The 15,400-nt window shown below is 40.9% G+C and overlaps 1 protein-coding gene across 1 annotated transcript in view; it reads left to right on the top strand.

Moving 5' to 3' along the window:
• SFXN5 (sideroflexin 5) overlaps positions 1-15,400 on the top strand; it is a 923,442-nt gene that overhangs the window by 564,916 nt on the left and 343,126 nt on the right. Inside the window, exon 11 of the mRNA XM_053704357.1 lies at positions 1,810-1,925. Coding sequence (XP_053560332.1) covers positions 1,810-1,925 — 116 coding nt within the window. The remainder of the gene's footprint in view (positions 1-1,809; positions 1,926-15,400) is intronic.

Genomic DNA, 15,400 nt, shown 5'->3' with positions numbered 1-15,400 from the left:
CTCAATCGGGTTGAATTGTGGCGATTCCTGTCTGCCTGCTCAGAGCAGGCGGACAGGGTTATGGAGCAGCGGTCTTTAGAGCCTGAAGGGGTTCCGGAAACACGTGGCATCAAGCGCCATACTGAGCTTGATAAATTGACCCCATAGTCTCTTTGTTACTGCGACATGAGAGCGTAAACGTTTTACTGCTTCATAACTGCTGTTTCTGGCGAGTCTTCAGACTCGCCAGAAACACGGGCCCACAAGCACCATACGGAGCTTGATAAATGGGCCTCCATGGGTCAGGTGGTACTAAGTTAATGGCGGTTATTGTTTATGTGGCAGTAGGTGATTCGCCCAATACATAAGACTCTAGTACCTATGTTATATATCAGTGCATAGTGATTGCATTATGGTTATTTGTGGTACATATAGGTAGTTATTAATACCAGGGAGCTGCCAATGATCATGGGTACATAATTAATGCCACAAATTGTTCTCAGTGATTGCTCCATTTAGCAGAACTGGGTGTCATTTGCTTTGCACACATAGGAACCGATTTATCAAGTGTCTGGCGGTCATGATCCACTGTAGCAATCATGTCTGCCAGACAACGATAAATGCAGACAGCATACGCTGTCAGCATTTATCATTGCACAAGCAGTTCTGGTGAACTGCTTGTGCAATGCCACCCCCTGCAGATTCACTAGCAGGGTGTGTCAATCAACCCGATCGTATGAGATCAGGCGGCAGACGAGTTAAGCAGCAGCGCTCTTAAAACCGCTGCTCCCTAACTCCTGTTTCCGGCGTGCCTGAAGGCTTGCACGGAAACAGGTGCATTTAGCACAATACTGGCCATGATAAATTGGCCCCATAGAATGAATGGTATTTAGTCCTATATACCTTCAGTGGATTTCTAGTTATATAGGAGTAGCCATTCCTAATCATTGCTATTATTACCACATGTACACTACAATACCTATATTAAAAGATAGATTATAAAGCTAAATAGAATATGATTTACAGTATTTTATTATGAACTTAATGTTAATTCTATATAACTAATTTAAGCAGAAGCCTTTTGATCAGTAGTCAGTTGTCTCTTATTTATGGTCTTTCATTAAAGGGACACTGAACCCAAATTTTTTCTTTTGTGATTCAGATAGAGCATAAAATTTTAAGCAACTTTCTAATTTACTCCTATTATCAAATTTTCTTCATTCTCTTGGTATCTTTATTTGAAATGCAAGAATGTAAGTTTAGATGCTGGCCCATTTTTGGTGAACAACCTGGGTTGTCCTTGCTGATTGGTGGATAAATTCATCCACCAATAAAAAAAGTGCTGTCCAGAGTGCTGAATAAAAAAAAAACTTTAGATGTCTTCTTTTTCAAATAAAGATAGCAAGAGAATGAAGAAAAATTGATAATAGGAGTAAATTAGAAAGTTGCTTAAAATTGCTACTCTATCTGAATCACGAAAGAAAAAATTTGGGTTCAGTGTTCAGTATCTTGAGTACTATATGGCAGTTGTGTGTACAACAATGTTTGTATCAATTTTACACGTGCACACTCCTTAGCTTACCTCAGTACGTGCTCACTGAACGAAAAGTTTTATCAATACGAAAATAAAAAGTTACATTTGATCATAGAAGTAATTTGGATAATATTTTACACTCTATCTTAATTATGCAAATTACATTTTTCACTTTAATGCCCCTTTAAATGTAAATAGAATATGTTTGCTTTTGAGACTGTTCTGTTCGCTTGATTGGTTTGCTATTAATCTAGCGTCTCTATTTCATTTTGTGCTTTATGTTATTTTCTTTCTAGCCAGTGCCAATATTTGCAATGTGGTCTTAATGAGACACAGTGAGCTGGAAGATGGGATTGATGTTCTGGACAGCAGTGGACAACTTGTTGGTTCTTCAAGAATTGCTGCAAAACATGTAGGTATTTTTCCTAACTTCATTTTTTTTTTTTTTTTTTTAAATATTGCAGTAAAGTTTTAATCTATCTTGAATATAAGTACTTATAATAAAATAAATTCATCAACCTTAGTGCAGATTAGCCCTGGATAACAATTATTCACTCTTTCCAATCAGTAGAGCCATCTCAGTGGGTTACTAACACTATGTACATGCAAATGTAGTCCTTGTTATTTCACAAAATCTTCTACTTTGTTTTAAAAGGATACTAAACCCAATGTTTTTCTTTTATGATTCAGATAGAGCAATTTTAAGCAACTTTCTAATGTACTCCTATTATCAAATTTTCTTCGTTTTCTTGGTATCTTTATTTGAAAAAGCAGGAATGTAAGCTTAGGAGCACATTTTTTTTGTTCAGCACCTGGGTAGTGCTTCCTGATTGGTGGCTAAACGTACCCTAAGCTTAAATTCCTGCTTTTTCAAATAAAAATATCAAGATAACAAAGAAAAATTAATAACAGACGTAAATGAGAAAGTTGCTTAAAATTGCATGCTCTATTTGATTCATGAAAGAAAAAAAAAATGGGTTTCATATCCCGTTAATAAAGTGTAAAACCCTAGTCCAAACAATAAATAAAACACATAAATCTTGTGTTTCAGATGAAATATTGCTTATAAACATTATGACAACCTTTTACTTTTACATTTTATTTGACCATGAAGATTGTCTCATGCACACATAAGTAGCTTTCTATTTTTTTTCTATTTTCCTTCTGATTCATGTAATTCAGAAGAAAATTCCTATATTTACATTTACAAGGAATATGAAATGTAGAGAGAGAAAAATAAAACCGTTAGCCAAACAAATATATATATTTGATTTCCACATGATTATGCACACAAAGTTTGACTTTCAAATGAGTGTGTCATTTAGAATTCTAGGTAAATAATATATGTGCTTATTTTTCTATGCTTACATTTTTTTTCATCACTATATACATATATTTTTCTTCTTAAACGGAAAGAGTACACAGCTGCATTCATTACTTTTGGGAATTTAGAACTCGGCCACCAGGAGGAGGCAAAGACACCCCAGCTAAAGGCTTCAAATACCTCCACCACTTCTCTCATCCCCCAGTCATTCTTTGCCTTTCGTCACAAGAGGTTGGCAGAGAAGTGTCAGAAGTACGAGATAGTCTCTTATGGAAGGTAGTACTCTTCGAAATGGGACTGGAGTTTTAAGTAATCCTATCAGCCTCTCAGTGAGAGCATGAACGAAGGTTAGAGTCCGGAGATGCAGGGAGAGTCTTTCTGCGAAACCATCCCGACTCATATTAACAGCTCCTTTGCAGTCAGCGTTGACGAGTTTCGCTGCCTGATTTTATTCACTCAAGTCCATGTCAGAAGCGAGGCTGCTATCTGTCACACTTGAAGGGCCGTGTTTCTGTTCCACGGTGTTGATTCCGGTAAGATCGTTTCATTTTATTTCATTATGTGAATGTGATATTAACGTGAGAAGGTAGGGTCCCAGTGGAAATCCTTTTATCTTAAATAGGAATCATGGGTTAATATCTCCGAAGGGGGGTTATTGAACAGGGGGGACTTTAATCATGTTTGTTATATGGTTCTATCTGCTGATGTGTAGTAATACTTAGGCTCATGGCTTTTAGGAACATAAAGACATTATTATCAATGGCACGATCTCTTGAGATTGCGCTCCCTTTTGTGTTTGGCACGGTGTACCTCGTGACCGGGTGCAGTTACGTTGTTTTCCACTTCCATAGGCGACAGAGAGAGTCTGCTCATGGGTTGTCTGGTTCTCAGGAGGTGGTGAGTGCCCCAGCCATTGGCGGTGTCAAAAGATTATGGAGGATTCTGATTTCTTAGACACGGATGTCTCCGTTACAGAGAATGCATCTTGTGATGAATATGAAATGGCCCATGCTCATCAGTTATGTTTTGATTGCCGTTCTAGAGTACTCTCTTCTCCCAAATTAGGGACCTTAGTGTGTGTTGAGCCATCAGCCTCCAAGGATTCCATGTCCTGTGAGGAGCGTGCCCCAGAACCTTCCTTTGCTATGCAAGCAGGTGTCCCTATGGCCTTTACTCCTTCTCCAGAAGGTGGCTTGTTTCTTCCAGAGGTTACGGCACGGTTCCGCATGGCCATTTATATGGCGCTGGCTCATTTATATCTCCCAAGTGAAAGATTTTTAAGATACTGTCCGTGTTTTGTTAACCAGGGCCCATCGGGCGTGTGATCTCCCGATTCAGTTCGTCCTCCTGGTGAAGCGTTGGCCTCTGAGGCTTCATTTATTGATCTGGCAAGACTGGCATGTCTTCATGTCCTTTTAAGGCATGTTTTGGCGGTGCTAGAGGATTCCAGTCCTAGTGGGCCGAGGGATCCGAGGCCTTAGATGCTGCATGGCAAGCTGGTTAGACGTTTGGGGATGAAGCTAATCTCCTTGACGTCTCTGTTTTTCTTTCTTTTATGTATCGTTTCCAGCTCTGAGCTTGGATGAAAGGGGCCTCTGATCGGCTGGTTCTGTTGGCGTATTCATTCACCTTGGGCGTTCACCCATGGGTGCTGCCCTACTTTATTTTGATCCGGATAGGATGTGTTTGATTTGTTTTATTAAGCTCATGTCTGATATAATTTTGGGAACCATCTTTCTCTGGAACCGATACTTGCAATTTTGTGGTCGCATGGGCACTTCCCCGGAAGTGCGTACTTTTGACTAACAAAGCTATAAAGTTATGTTTTTCTAGTTCTTCTTATCGAACCTTCTGGTCGATTTTTCTTGGACCTTAGACAGTTCTGGAGTGTCCTTATACCAGGCAGGTACTGGTCGGGCGCTTTCTGCTGCTACCTGGGTTCATCTAAGTTGGCCTTTTTCTGGCTATTCGCTTGGAATACGGGTCTGACTTTTTCAGATGTCATCATGGTCATCTGTAGTTCCCATTCCTTTGGAGTTGAGAGATGTGTATGACCTCCGTGGTCTAGTTTTCTGAGTGTGAACGATTGGCGTCCTCACTTGCGGTTTCTTCTGGATATTGACTCCTTAGCCTAATAGCATTACTTTTTGCGGTGGTGGAGTCTCTTCCTTCCCGTCTTGGGTTGGATCATCTGTTTGGAAGTGCGGGCATGTCCTTCATTTGCTCAGCATTGCGTTTGCTCTAGTATGTGGAGTGCAGGGGTTATCCTACCTTTCTGCGAGGAGCTACAAGGCTCTCAACCTTTGCCCTGTTTAAGGGTTTTCGGGAGACCGATCCTTCAAGGATCTCTGTAGACTGTTGTCTTCTCCATATAGGATCTACCCTTGGTCATACCTTGGTCTTTTGAAGCTAGGGTGTTGTCCTTCAATCTTGTTGCAGATCTAGCCTTCGGGCTTAAAAGTGGAGGTCCGAAGTCGGTTACAGTCTTTCGCCTTTCTGGGGTCAGGAAGCTGACCATTTATTTTAACCAGCGTGTGGATCAGGTAATTAAGCCTGTCTACAAGGGTTACCTTGCGATCCAGGGTGCCCAATTCTTAAACTGGTCAGGGGGTTTTCAGACTCTTGGGTTTTGAGGCTGTTACTAGGTTCCTTAAGTCTATGGACTCTTGATGGTGGGCTCCTACTCATAGGAGGCAGCTTAGGGTTCCTCAGGAGGTTAGATCTTTCAATCGTTTTTTTTTCGAGGACGTTTTTCGAGGACTCTGACTTAGGACCATGCGTTTTGCTTGGATCGGGCATGGACAGGTTCTGCTTAACCCTGGGGTTTGGGTTCCCGCGTGTCCCTTGTAAGGGGGCGAGGTTTCTGTCTCTCATGGGAGATTCATATCTGCTTGAGGCTTAAGTTTAAGGTCTCTCTGATGGGTCCCTACTTGTCTTTTGGGGCATCTGATGCTTCCTTGTAGACTCCAGGTGTTGTTTCAACTGGGATGGTGATATTGGCCGAAGGGTCTCGCCTCTATTGGTAGGTAGCTTTCCGTTGCTCAGTTCCCTCTTTCTCACCTAGGCTGGGGGATGGGTTCTTGTGTGTTCTCCCTTATTCGGAGATACCTCAGTATCTGTGATGACCTGTGGGTCCTTGTTTTCTTGTCTTGTAGGTTTATTTTCCCTTACTTGCATACTCAGAATCTTGGAATAGAGTAGTGGTTGACTCCACCGTTCCTGAAGCAGGAGGTTGTGGGTTTGAACCCAGGTAAGGCTCCTGTTATCTGCTGGATTCTGGTATTTGGATGCTGGGTGTCTGAGTACTCTCTTCCCTTGGAAATTGTTTCTCTTTATGGAAGACAGCAGTGTAGGGGCTCTTGGACCCGAGCACAAAGTATCTGCCCTGACTCACGGTAGTTTACTGGGTTTTAGTAGCGGTCAGAGTTCTACTCGGGGGTTTTGCTTCTTTGTAGATCCATCCTTTTTCTTTCAGAGATCTGGGACTCTTGTCTTCGGTCTTTAAAGGGATAGTAAACCACAACATTTTCTTTTATTATTCGGATAGATTATACAATTTTAAACAAATGTGCAATTTACTTCTATTATCAAATTTGCTTTATTATCTTGTTATCCATTGCTGAAGTGACAGCATTGCACTACTGACAGGAAGCTGAAAATATCTATTTTCTATCACAAGAGACAAATGTGTGCGGGCACCAATTAGCAGCAGCTCCCTCTAGTGTATGATATGTGCATATTCATTTTTTAACAAGGGATACTAAGAGAACGAAGCACATTTAAAAATAGAAGTGGATTTAAAAGTGTCTTAAAATGACTGTCTCTATCTGAATCATGCAAGTTTAATTTTGACTTTCCTATCCCTTTAACTAGCCTTTGTGCTGGAATCATTACCATGGAGGGAAGGTCGGGATCGGTTTGCTCTATGTAGTGTTGACCGTTTTCTTTTCTTGAGTCTGTCCTCCCCTCGGTGGAAGGACTTTTGATGTCCATCTCTCTTTAGTGGCTGGGAGGGGATGCACCTGGGAGCCCGGTGTTTTTCCGGTCGGGAGTTGTTGTCAGGTTTTTTCAGCGTTACTCGGTGGGTTAAGTCCCACAATGGCTTAGGGTCAACTTTGCTACCTGGAGGCTGGTCATCGCAAGTTCTTCTTTCTGGTGGATTGATGTTCTCTTGGAGAGCTCTTTGTTCACTGCTGGGATAGTGATCCTGTCTCTGCTGTCTATGCTTGTCTAGCCTGTGGGTTCGACTTGACTATGGTGCGACAGGGAACTCGCGGTTTTCAGGAGCACCTTCTGTGGTATGGTGCTGTGTCAGGGATATGAGGGTGTCCCTCGGGTCATCTTAGTGACGTTTTTATCCTGAGTATAGACTTCTTTTCTGGTCCTTGTGCTTCTAGGTAATTTGTCTCCCTGGGTGATGGTATTGTGGCAACCTTGGGTTGCTCTATGTTTGTTTTAAATCCGTGTTGGATGGTCCTTTGGATCTCTTATGGGGTTATCTATTCTCCCTCTCGGGAGTAGATAGAGGTTCTTGACCTTTAGATCAGTGGTACTTTTCGTGGGAGTCGAGAGCCACTGGGCTGACTCCTTGGAGGCTTTTGTGCTCAGCAGACTCTGGGTCTGAGTGGTCTCTAGCATGGCTTTGCAGGTTATGTAACTGATGTGCAGTTGCCTGGGCTTCCATTTTTTTATATGTGTCGTTTATACATTTTTATAGGGTGTCGGGTAATTTCAGGCTGTGGTGCCTTTCAAAGGGGTTGCCTTTTGTACCCACCCTTTGTTTGCATTCAGTGTCCTCTAGCTTGGGTATTGTTTTTTCAAAAGTAATGAATGCAGCTGTGGACTCTTCCCATTTAAGAAGAAAAATATAAATTATGCTTACCTGATAATTTTCTTTTCTTCTGACAGGAAGAGTCCACAGCTCCCGCCCATGTTTTGTCTATGAGGTGGCAGTACTTTTTTGTTCTTCTGGCACCTTTTTTCACCCTGATATTTCTCCTACTGTTCCTGTGGCAGAATGACTGAAGATTTGAAGCCTTTGGCTGGGGTTTCTTTGCCTCCTCCTGGTGGCCGGGTTCTGAATTCCCAAAAGTAATGAATACAGCTGTGGACTTTTCCCGTCAGAAGAAAAGAACATTATCAGGTAAGCATAATTTATGTTTTTTGATCGTATACAACTTAATTTGTTAACTGATACATTTCTTGGATTTGGGAAAATAATATTTCTTTCATACAGTTGTGAGAGTCCACAATCCATTACTCCTGGAAATTAATCTTCCATGCCACTAGGAGGAGGCAAAGATTCCCAAACCCCAAGAGCTCTATAAACCCCTCCCACTAGTATGGTATTTGCCTTTGCTGAAGGAATGTGAAAAATAAAGATGTGCATGTGAAAGCGGTACTAAGACAGAAGCAATGACTCCCATACCCTTGAAATCCAGCACACATGATAGTAAGGCTCTTGCCTTCATAGGGTCTCATGACACGTGAGGTAGAATCTCTAACGGGGAGGCCTGGGTCAAAAAACAATCACTTTAAAATGACTTCCAGCGCCCAGGGATCTGGTATTGATTTTGCCCAAACTTGATAAATTCTCAATCTGCCCCCTCCTACCAAGAGTGGGGGTGCACCTTTATGCCGAATTGGAAGCAGAGGAAGACTTAATGGACTGCCTAGGCTTATATGAGGAAGTACTGGGATCCCATGCAGATTTGAGAGAACTTACTGCATTAGGTGCAGGACTATTCTTTTGGGACTTGACCTGAGAAAAGAGTCAGGGCTTCTTCAACAGTTGAAAGTGGAATAACTAAACGGCTTTTACAGCAGGAGTTGTGGATACTGTGAGAGATTGAATTATCTTGGCATGAGAAACATTAGTAGAAGATAACCAGTGTTGCAGAAGACTGTACGCATTATATGCAGTTTGGTGTGTGTTGTACTTAGGCACTTAGTGAGTACCATTTTGTATAGCAGACCTGAGAACCAGCTTCTGCTCTATTAGAAGTCTTCAGCATTTCAAACTGGACTAACATCTTCAGGCCAATTAAGCATAATAGGAAAATCATCTAAGTATGAAGGGCTGAAGACATTTTATTGGGCTGGGTGGGGGGAGAAAAGCAAAACAAAAAATAATATAAGTGGCAACATCCGACTTCTTGGCATTGAAAATGTGATCCAAATGTTTTCTTTTGTTTGGATGCAAACATCACATTTCCAGGATGGGGGCATTTACCCTCTCCGCCTGCTTTATCTGGACCCCTTGGGTCTAAGAGATTTGTATTATATAAAAAGTCTGTCCCTCACATGCTATTTGAATATTACAGTGTTGTCCTTTGACATCTATCAGGACACTATCAATCACAATTGTGATTATTGAGTACACTGTTTTATTTTACAAATACAATTTCATTCACTTATTATTATATCTATATTCCCAAATACCACGAGGTGTCTCTAAACCGAGCATAGTTGCATTGCTTTTTTCTAATGAAAGCATTTATTGTTTTCTCTTTGATAACTGAGGAACACTTTTCTGCATCCAGGAGATTTGGCTTAGCCCCTGGCTAGCAGAGAGGTGAATACACCACACAATTCTGACCTGGCATCTTACAGATACTTTGTTTTCTGTGCATTGTACAAAGCCCCTCAGTCACCGGATCTGTGAGAAAATGTCTGCAGCTGTTTTGATTTTCTTTTTGAACACCTGTCTGAAAAGCTTTTAGAAGGGCCATATGCTCCTTGCTTTTTATAAATGCTTATTTTACACAAGTACTGCATGTCTTAATCCTTTGGGGTTTATCACAATGTTAAATTGCAGACATTTTTAAATTAGTTCTTGTGAAAGTTTAATATTGAGATCTGAATAGCATCTGTGCATTACATATCCCTAAATAGAACCTATTTCCGAATTACCCACAGAGAGAACAATGTATATATATATATGTTGTAAAAATGCAATGCACGATACAATATTTTAGGGCTCATTTCCATTGAGCTGTAATTCGGTTTGCTTGCACTCGTAAACCGATAAATATGCTGTCGGAAGCAATATCGTTTTCTGACTGCTTCCAACAGCCCGTCATAACTCAATTTCGTGTTGCATACAAATTATTAGAAGCCGCTAATCTTTAAATAATACCTGGTTTACAATGCCCGCGCAAACCGTTAATACACTGTCGAAGCTCAACTAGGTGTAAAACAGGAAAAAGGTGCTTTCTGAGACCTTTTTCCTATTGAAATGTAACCCGACATGTCAAAACCCCTCTATCCGCCATCCCCCCCACATCGCAACCTATAATAAATGTATTAACCTCTATCCCGCCATGCCCCCATATTGCAAAGTATCTATTTAAACTATTAACCCCTAATCTGCTATGCCCCACAACGCAATCTAGCCATTTAAACTATTAACCCCTAATCCGCAATGCCCCACAATGCAATCTAGCCATTTAAACTATTGACCCCTAATCAGCCATGCCCCACAACGCAATCTAGCCATTTAAACTATTAACCTCTAATCCGCAATGCCCCCACAATGCAATCTAGCCATTTAAACTATTAACCCCTAATCCGCAATGCCCCCACAATGCAATCTAGCCATTTAAACTATTATCCCCTAAACCGCCATGCCCCCATATTGCAAATAACTAATCACTAAGCCCCCTAACCTAACACCCCCTAAATTAACCCTATTACATAAATTAAAATAATCCTAAATTACAATTAAAATAAAAAACCTAACATTACTTTAAAAATAAGAAAAACCTAAATTTAAATTAATCTAAAATTACAAAAAAAAAGTCTAACATTACAGAAAATAATAAACCAAATTATCAAAAATAACAAAATTATACCTAATCCCTATGAAAATAAAAAAGTAAAACACCCCCTAATCTAATACTAAACTACCAATAACCCTTAAAAGGGCCTTTTGTAGGGCATTGCCCTAAGTTAAACAGCTCTTTTACCTTTAAAAAAAACTAAGTTAGCCGAGGCCCACGGAGAGTTCCACAAAAAGATCTACATGGGGACGTGACTTGAGTGGCATTGTTATGAGATGATAGAACATATTGGAAAATAGTTTATGGTATACTATGAGATGTTGTGACAATGTTATTCCATAGAATATATTGATTGACAAATAGATGGAATGTGATGGAATGTTTAGCACATGTATATTTTATATGTAAAATGTAATAAAAACAATTTCAACATAAAAAACAGCGAGCGACGGGGAAAAGATACATGCCACACTTGTATGCGGTTCCGTATATGCGATCGAGTGTAGTGTAAGGTCGGGTTACCATAGTAACCTATTAATGTTTTATAAATCCGGCATCGGGTGGAAGCGTTAACACAACGCTAACTTACATCTACACGAAAAGAGCAACCGCATGCATAGCGGTAACCTTTTCAATGGAAACCTGGTACTAAAATGGAGCTGTAAATTACTTTTAGCTGTCGGCCGCTTCAGGTCCTTACTGCTCCATTTTTAATGGCTCAATGGAAGCGAGCTCTTAGTTGGGGGGGAAAAAAGAAAAAGAAATGATTTAATGTCCCTTTTAAAGAGCTTCTGTGTGAAACCCTCAGCTCTCTGCGTACTTAAGTTACACATACGATAAATCAGAAGAAGAAGATTTCCCACATTTGTATTTTGCAAACACACAAAAAATGAATATAACACAGGAATTGTTAGCAGGCATTTCACATAGAAACCTGAAAGCAATAGATATGCAGCCAATAGGAAAGAAGTACATCATGTGACAAATGTATGCATTATTACTGGCTGCTGCCTCTGTGTTTTTGCAGTTTGCTTGGCATTACTACCTTTTATACTAATTTGATGCTAACTTTTTCGCATTGTATAACAAACAGTTCATTGTGACTGTAAAATAACTAATTATATTTACGTGTGATATATATATATATATAATACAAATACAATTTCCTTCACTTAGTGTATATAATGTATATTCTAAAATACCAGCAAAGGAACTTGGCATCTGGGAGAACTGGGAGTTTAGGCATCTTCACTTGCTTTGTTTCTTCGTGTAATCCCAGACAGGCTCAATGATGTTGAGATCTGGACTCTGTAGGGGCCACGCCATCACTTCCAAGACTTCTTGTTCCACTTTACACAAAAGATAGTGTTTAATGATTTTGGCTTGGTGTTTGGGTTTGTTGTCCTGCTGCACAATAAATTAAGGGCTAATCAGGTGCCTCCCTGATGGTGTTGCCCAATGAATATGTATCTGCCTGTACATCTCAGCATTGAGGAGACCATTAGTTCTGACCAAATACCCAACTCCATTTGCAGAAATGCAGCCCCAAACCTTAAGGAAACCTGCACTGCGCTTCACTGTTGCCTGCAGACGCTCATTCTAGTATCGCTCTCCAGCCCTTTGGCGAACAAACTACCTTCTGCTACAGCTAAATATATCCAATTTTGACTCATCAGTCCAGAGCACCTGCAGCCATTTTTTGCACCCAAGTTCCTGTGCTTAGCCTTGTTTCCACATCAGAGGTATGGCGTTTTGGCCGCAAATCTTCCATGAAGACTATTTTTACCAGACTTCTCTAGACAGTAGATGGCGGTACCAGGGTCCCACTGGTTTCTGACAATTTTTAGTTAATGACATTGCTGGATATTTTCTGATTTTGAAGGGAAGTAAGCATAATGTGTCTTTCATCTGCTGCACCAAATTTCTTTGACCAACCTCTGCGTCTACATTCCTCAGTGTTGCCCATTTCCTTGTGCTTTTTAAGAAGAGTTTAGACAGCACATCTGCAAACCCCTGTCTGCCTTGAAATGTTTTGCCTTGGAGAAACCTTGCTAATGCAGCTTAACTACATTGTGTATTGTTACTGTGTTCACTATGGTGTAGGACTTTTGACATTAAACTGTCTTCAGCAACCTCACCTTGTTAGCAGAGTTTGGCCGTTCCTCACACTGTTTTATTACTCTCACAGCTGTTTCTGTTTCAGTTATGCATGTGTTTCAACCTACATATTAAATGTATGATTATTAGCACTTAGTTGTTATAATTGTTTAATCATGCACCTGACTTTTAGCCTACAAAATCTCTAACTTTATTCAAGTGTAGCTTTTTAAGGCAAAGGGTGGTCAGACCAATTATTGATTTGGTTTAAAGATTTTATTTTGATTCTTCTTCTGTTCACTCATGTTGCATTTTATTTATTGATAAAAAAATAAACTATTAACATTTCTAGTTTTAAAGAATTCTTACTGTACAGCACTTTTGCACGACACTGTGTGTAAAAATACACAAGCATTTCGGATTGTGCACAAGGCTTCTAATACAAGCATGTGTGCAATACTTCTTCTGTTGCATTTGGCAAAATAGTAGATTTATTTCCATAAGGCATGGAGAGTCCACAACTTCATTCCTTATTGTTTGGAAATACAACACCTGGCCACCAGGGGGAGTCAAAGACACCCCAGCCAAAGGCTTAAATATCCCTCCCACTTCCCCTAGCCTCCCAGTCATTCTTTGCCTTATGTCACTAGAGGAGGTGGCAGAGAAGTGTCAGAAGACTCGGATAGTCCTGTAATGGGTATGTTCCCTTCAAGAGAGGACCGGAGTTTTAAGTAATCATATAAACCTCTCAGTGAGAGTATTGATGAAAGTTAGAGTCTGGAGATGCAGAGAAAGTTTTTCTTTGAAATCATCCAGGCTGTTAGCTAACAACTCCTGAGCAATCGGTGTTGACGAGTTTCACTGCTTGCTTTTAATCACTCAGTAGATGGCTGTACCAGGGTCCCACTGGTTTCTGACAATAGTTCTCCTGACTTAGTCATCAAAATTCCTTTCTGATCTAGCCTATATGTCTCAGCTATCCGAGGATGAGTTAACCTCTGTAGCATCAGAGGGTGAACTCTCTGAGTCGGAGACGTCTGTTACTAAGTCTACTCTGGCGGAGGAACCCTCCTTTAGATTCAAAATTGAATATTTGCGTTTTTACTAAAGGAGGTCCTGTCTATCCTAGAGGTTCCAGAGGCTAAGCTACTTGACGAACCTAAGATCCCTAAGTTAGACAGGGTCTACGAAGACAGGAAGGTCCCACAGACTTTTCCTGTACCATTTCATAATGGAACATTATTAGCAGCGAATGGGAAAGAATCAGAGCTTCCTTTTCTCCCTCAGCAACTTTTAAGAAATTTTTCCTGGTTCCTGACTCTCAAATAGAATTGTGGGGTTCCATACCTATGGTGGATGGTGCCATTTTGACGCTAGCTAAGCATACTACTATCCCCCTTGAAGATAATTCATCCTTTAGATAGCCTATGGACAAGAAGTTGGTAACTTTCTTGAGGAGAATGTTCCAACACACAGGATTTTTATTCCAACCTACTGGTGCGGGTCTCTGAACTTATTGAGGTGGAATCTCCCCACGAGGATATTCAGGAGAAAATTAAGGCATTAAGAATTGCTAACTCCTTCATCTGTTATGTCAATATGCAAATTATTCGCTTGAATGCAAAGGCTTCAGGTTTTGCGGTTCTAGCCCGCCGGGCTCTCTGGTTGAAGTCTTGGTCTGTGGATATGACTTCTAAATCCAGGTTACATTCTCTCCCTTTCAAGGGGAAGATCTTATTCGGACCAGGTCTGGACTCCATCATTTCCACGGTTACCGGAGGGAAAGGAGCCTTCCTAACACAGGATAAGAAGAACAGACCTAAGGGACGACAGTTGTCAAATTTTCGTTCCTTTCGTTCAGACAAGTCCCAACGATCTCAATCCTCATCCAAGCCCGAGCAGCCCAAGAGTACTTTGAAGCCGGTTCAGTCCTGGAACAAGTCCAAACAGACAAAGAAGCCCGTCAATAACAAGTCGGCATTAAGGGGTGGCCCCCGATCCAGGATCGGATAGATTAGGGGGCAAATTGTCGCTTTTCTCAGACGCTTTGTTTCAGGATGTTCAGGACTCTTGGATTCTGGAGGCCATTTCTCAGGGATACCGGATAGGATTCAAGTCCCATCTGCCCAGGGGCAGATTCCTTTTCTCCAGACTGTCTACAAGACCAGAGAAGAGGACTGCCTTTTTTATGTTGCGTATGGGACCTAGTCTCTTTAGGAGTAATTGTCCCGGTACCTGCATCAGAAAGAGGTCTGGGGTCCTTTTCAAAGAAGGAGGGAACTTTTCATCCAATTCTGGACTTGAAGTGCCTAAACAAATTTTTAAGCGTCCCATCTTTCAAGATGCAGACAATAAGATCAATCCTTCCTCTGGTTCAGGAAGGACAGTTTATGACTACCATAGACCTGAAGGATGCATGCCTTCATATTCCGATACACAGGGAACATTTTCCATTCCTGAGGTTTGCATTTCTGGACCAACACTTTCAGTTCATAGGACTTCCGTTTGGCTTAGCTACTGCTCCAAGAATATTTACGAAGGTTCTGGGATCTCTCCTAACGGTTGCCAGAACATGAGGTATCACAGTATCACCTTACCTGGACGATATCTTGGTACAGGCTCAATCTTTTGTCTAGCAAGGGTGCACTCGGAATTCCTTCTAAGTCTTCTTCGGTCACATAGATG

The sequence above is a fragment of the Bombina bombina genome, chromosome 2 (genome assembly GCF_027579735.1).
Source record: "Bombina bombina isolate aBomBom1 chromosome 2, aBomBom1.pri, whole genome shotgun sequence".
Classification (NCBI taxonomy): Eukaryota; Metazoa; Chordata; class Amphibia; order Anura; family Bombinatoridae; genus Bombina; species Bombina bombina.
Note: the sequence above shows the minus strand (reverse complement) of the source record. Positions and strands in the feature narration are given on the sequence as shown.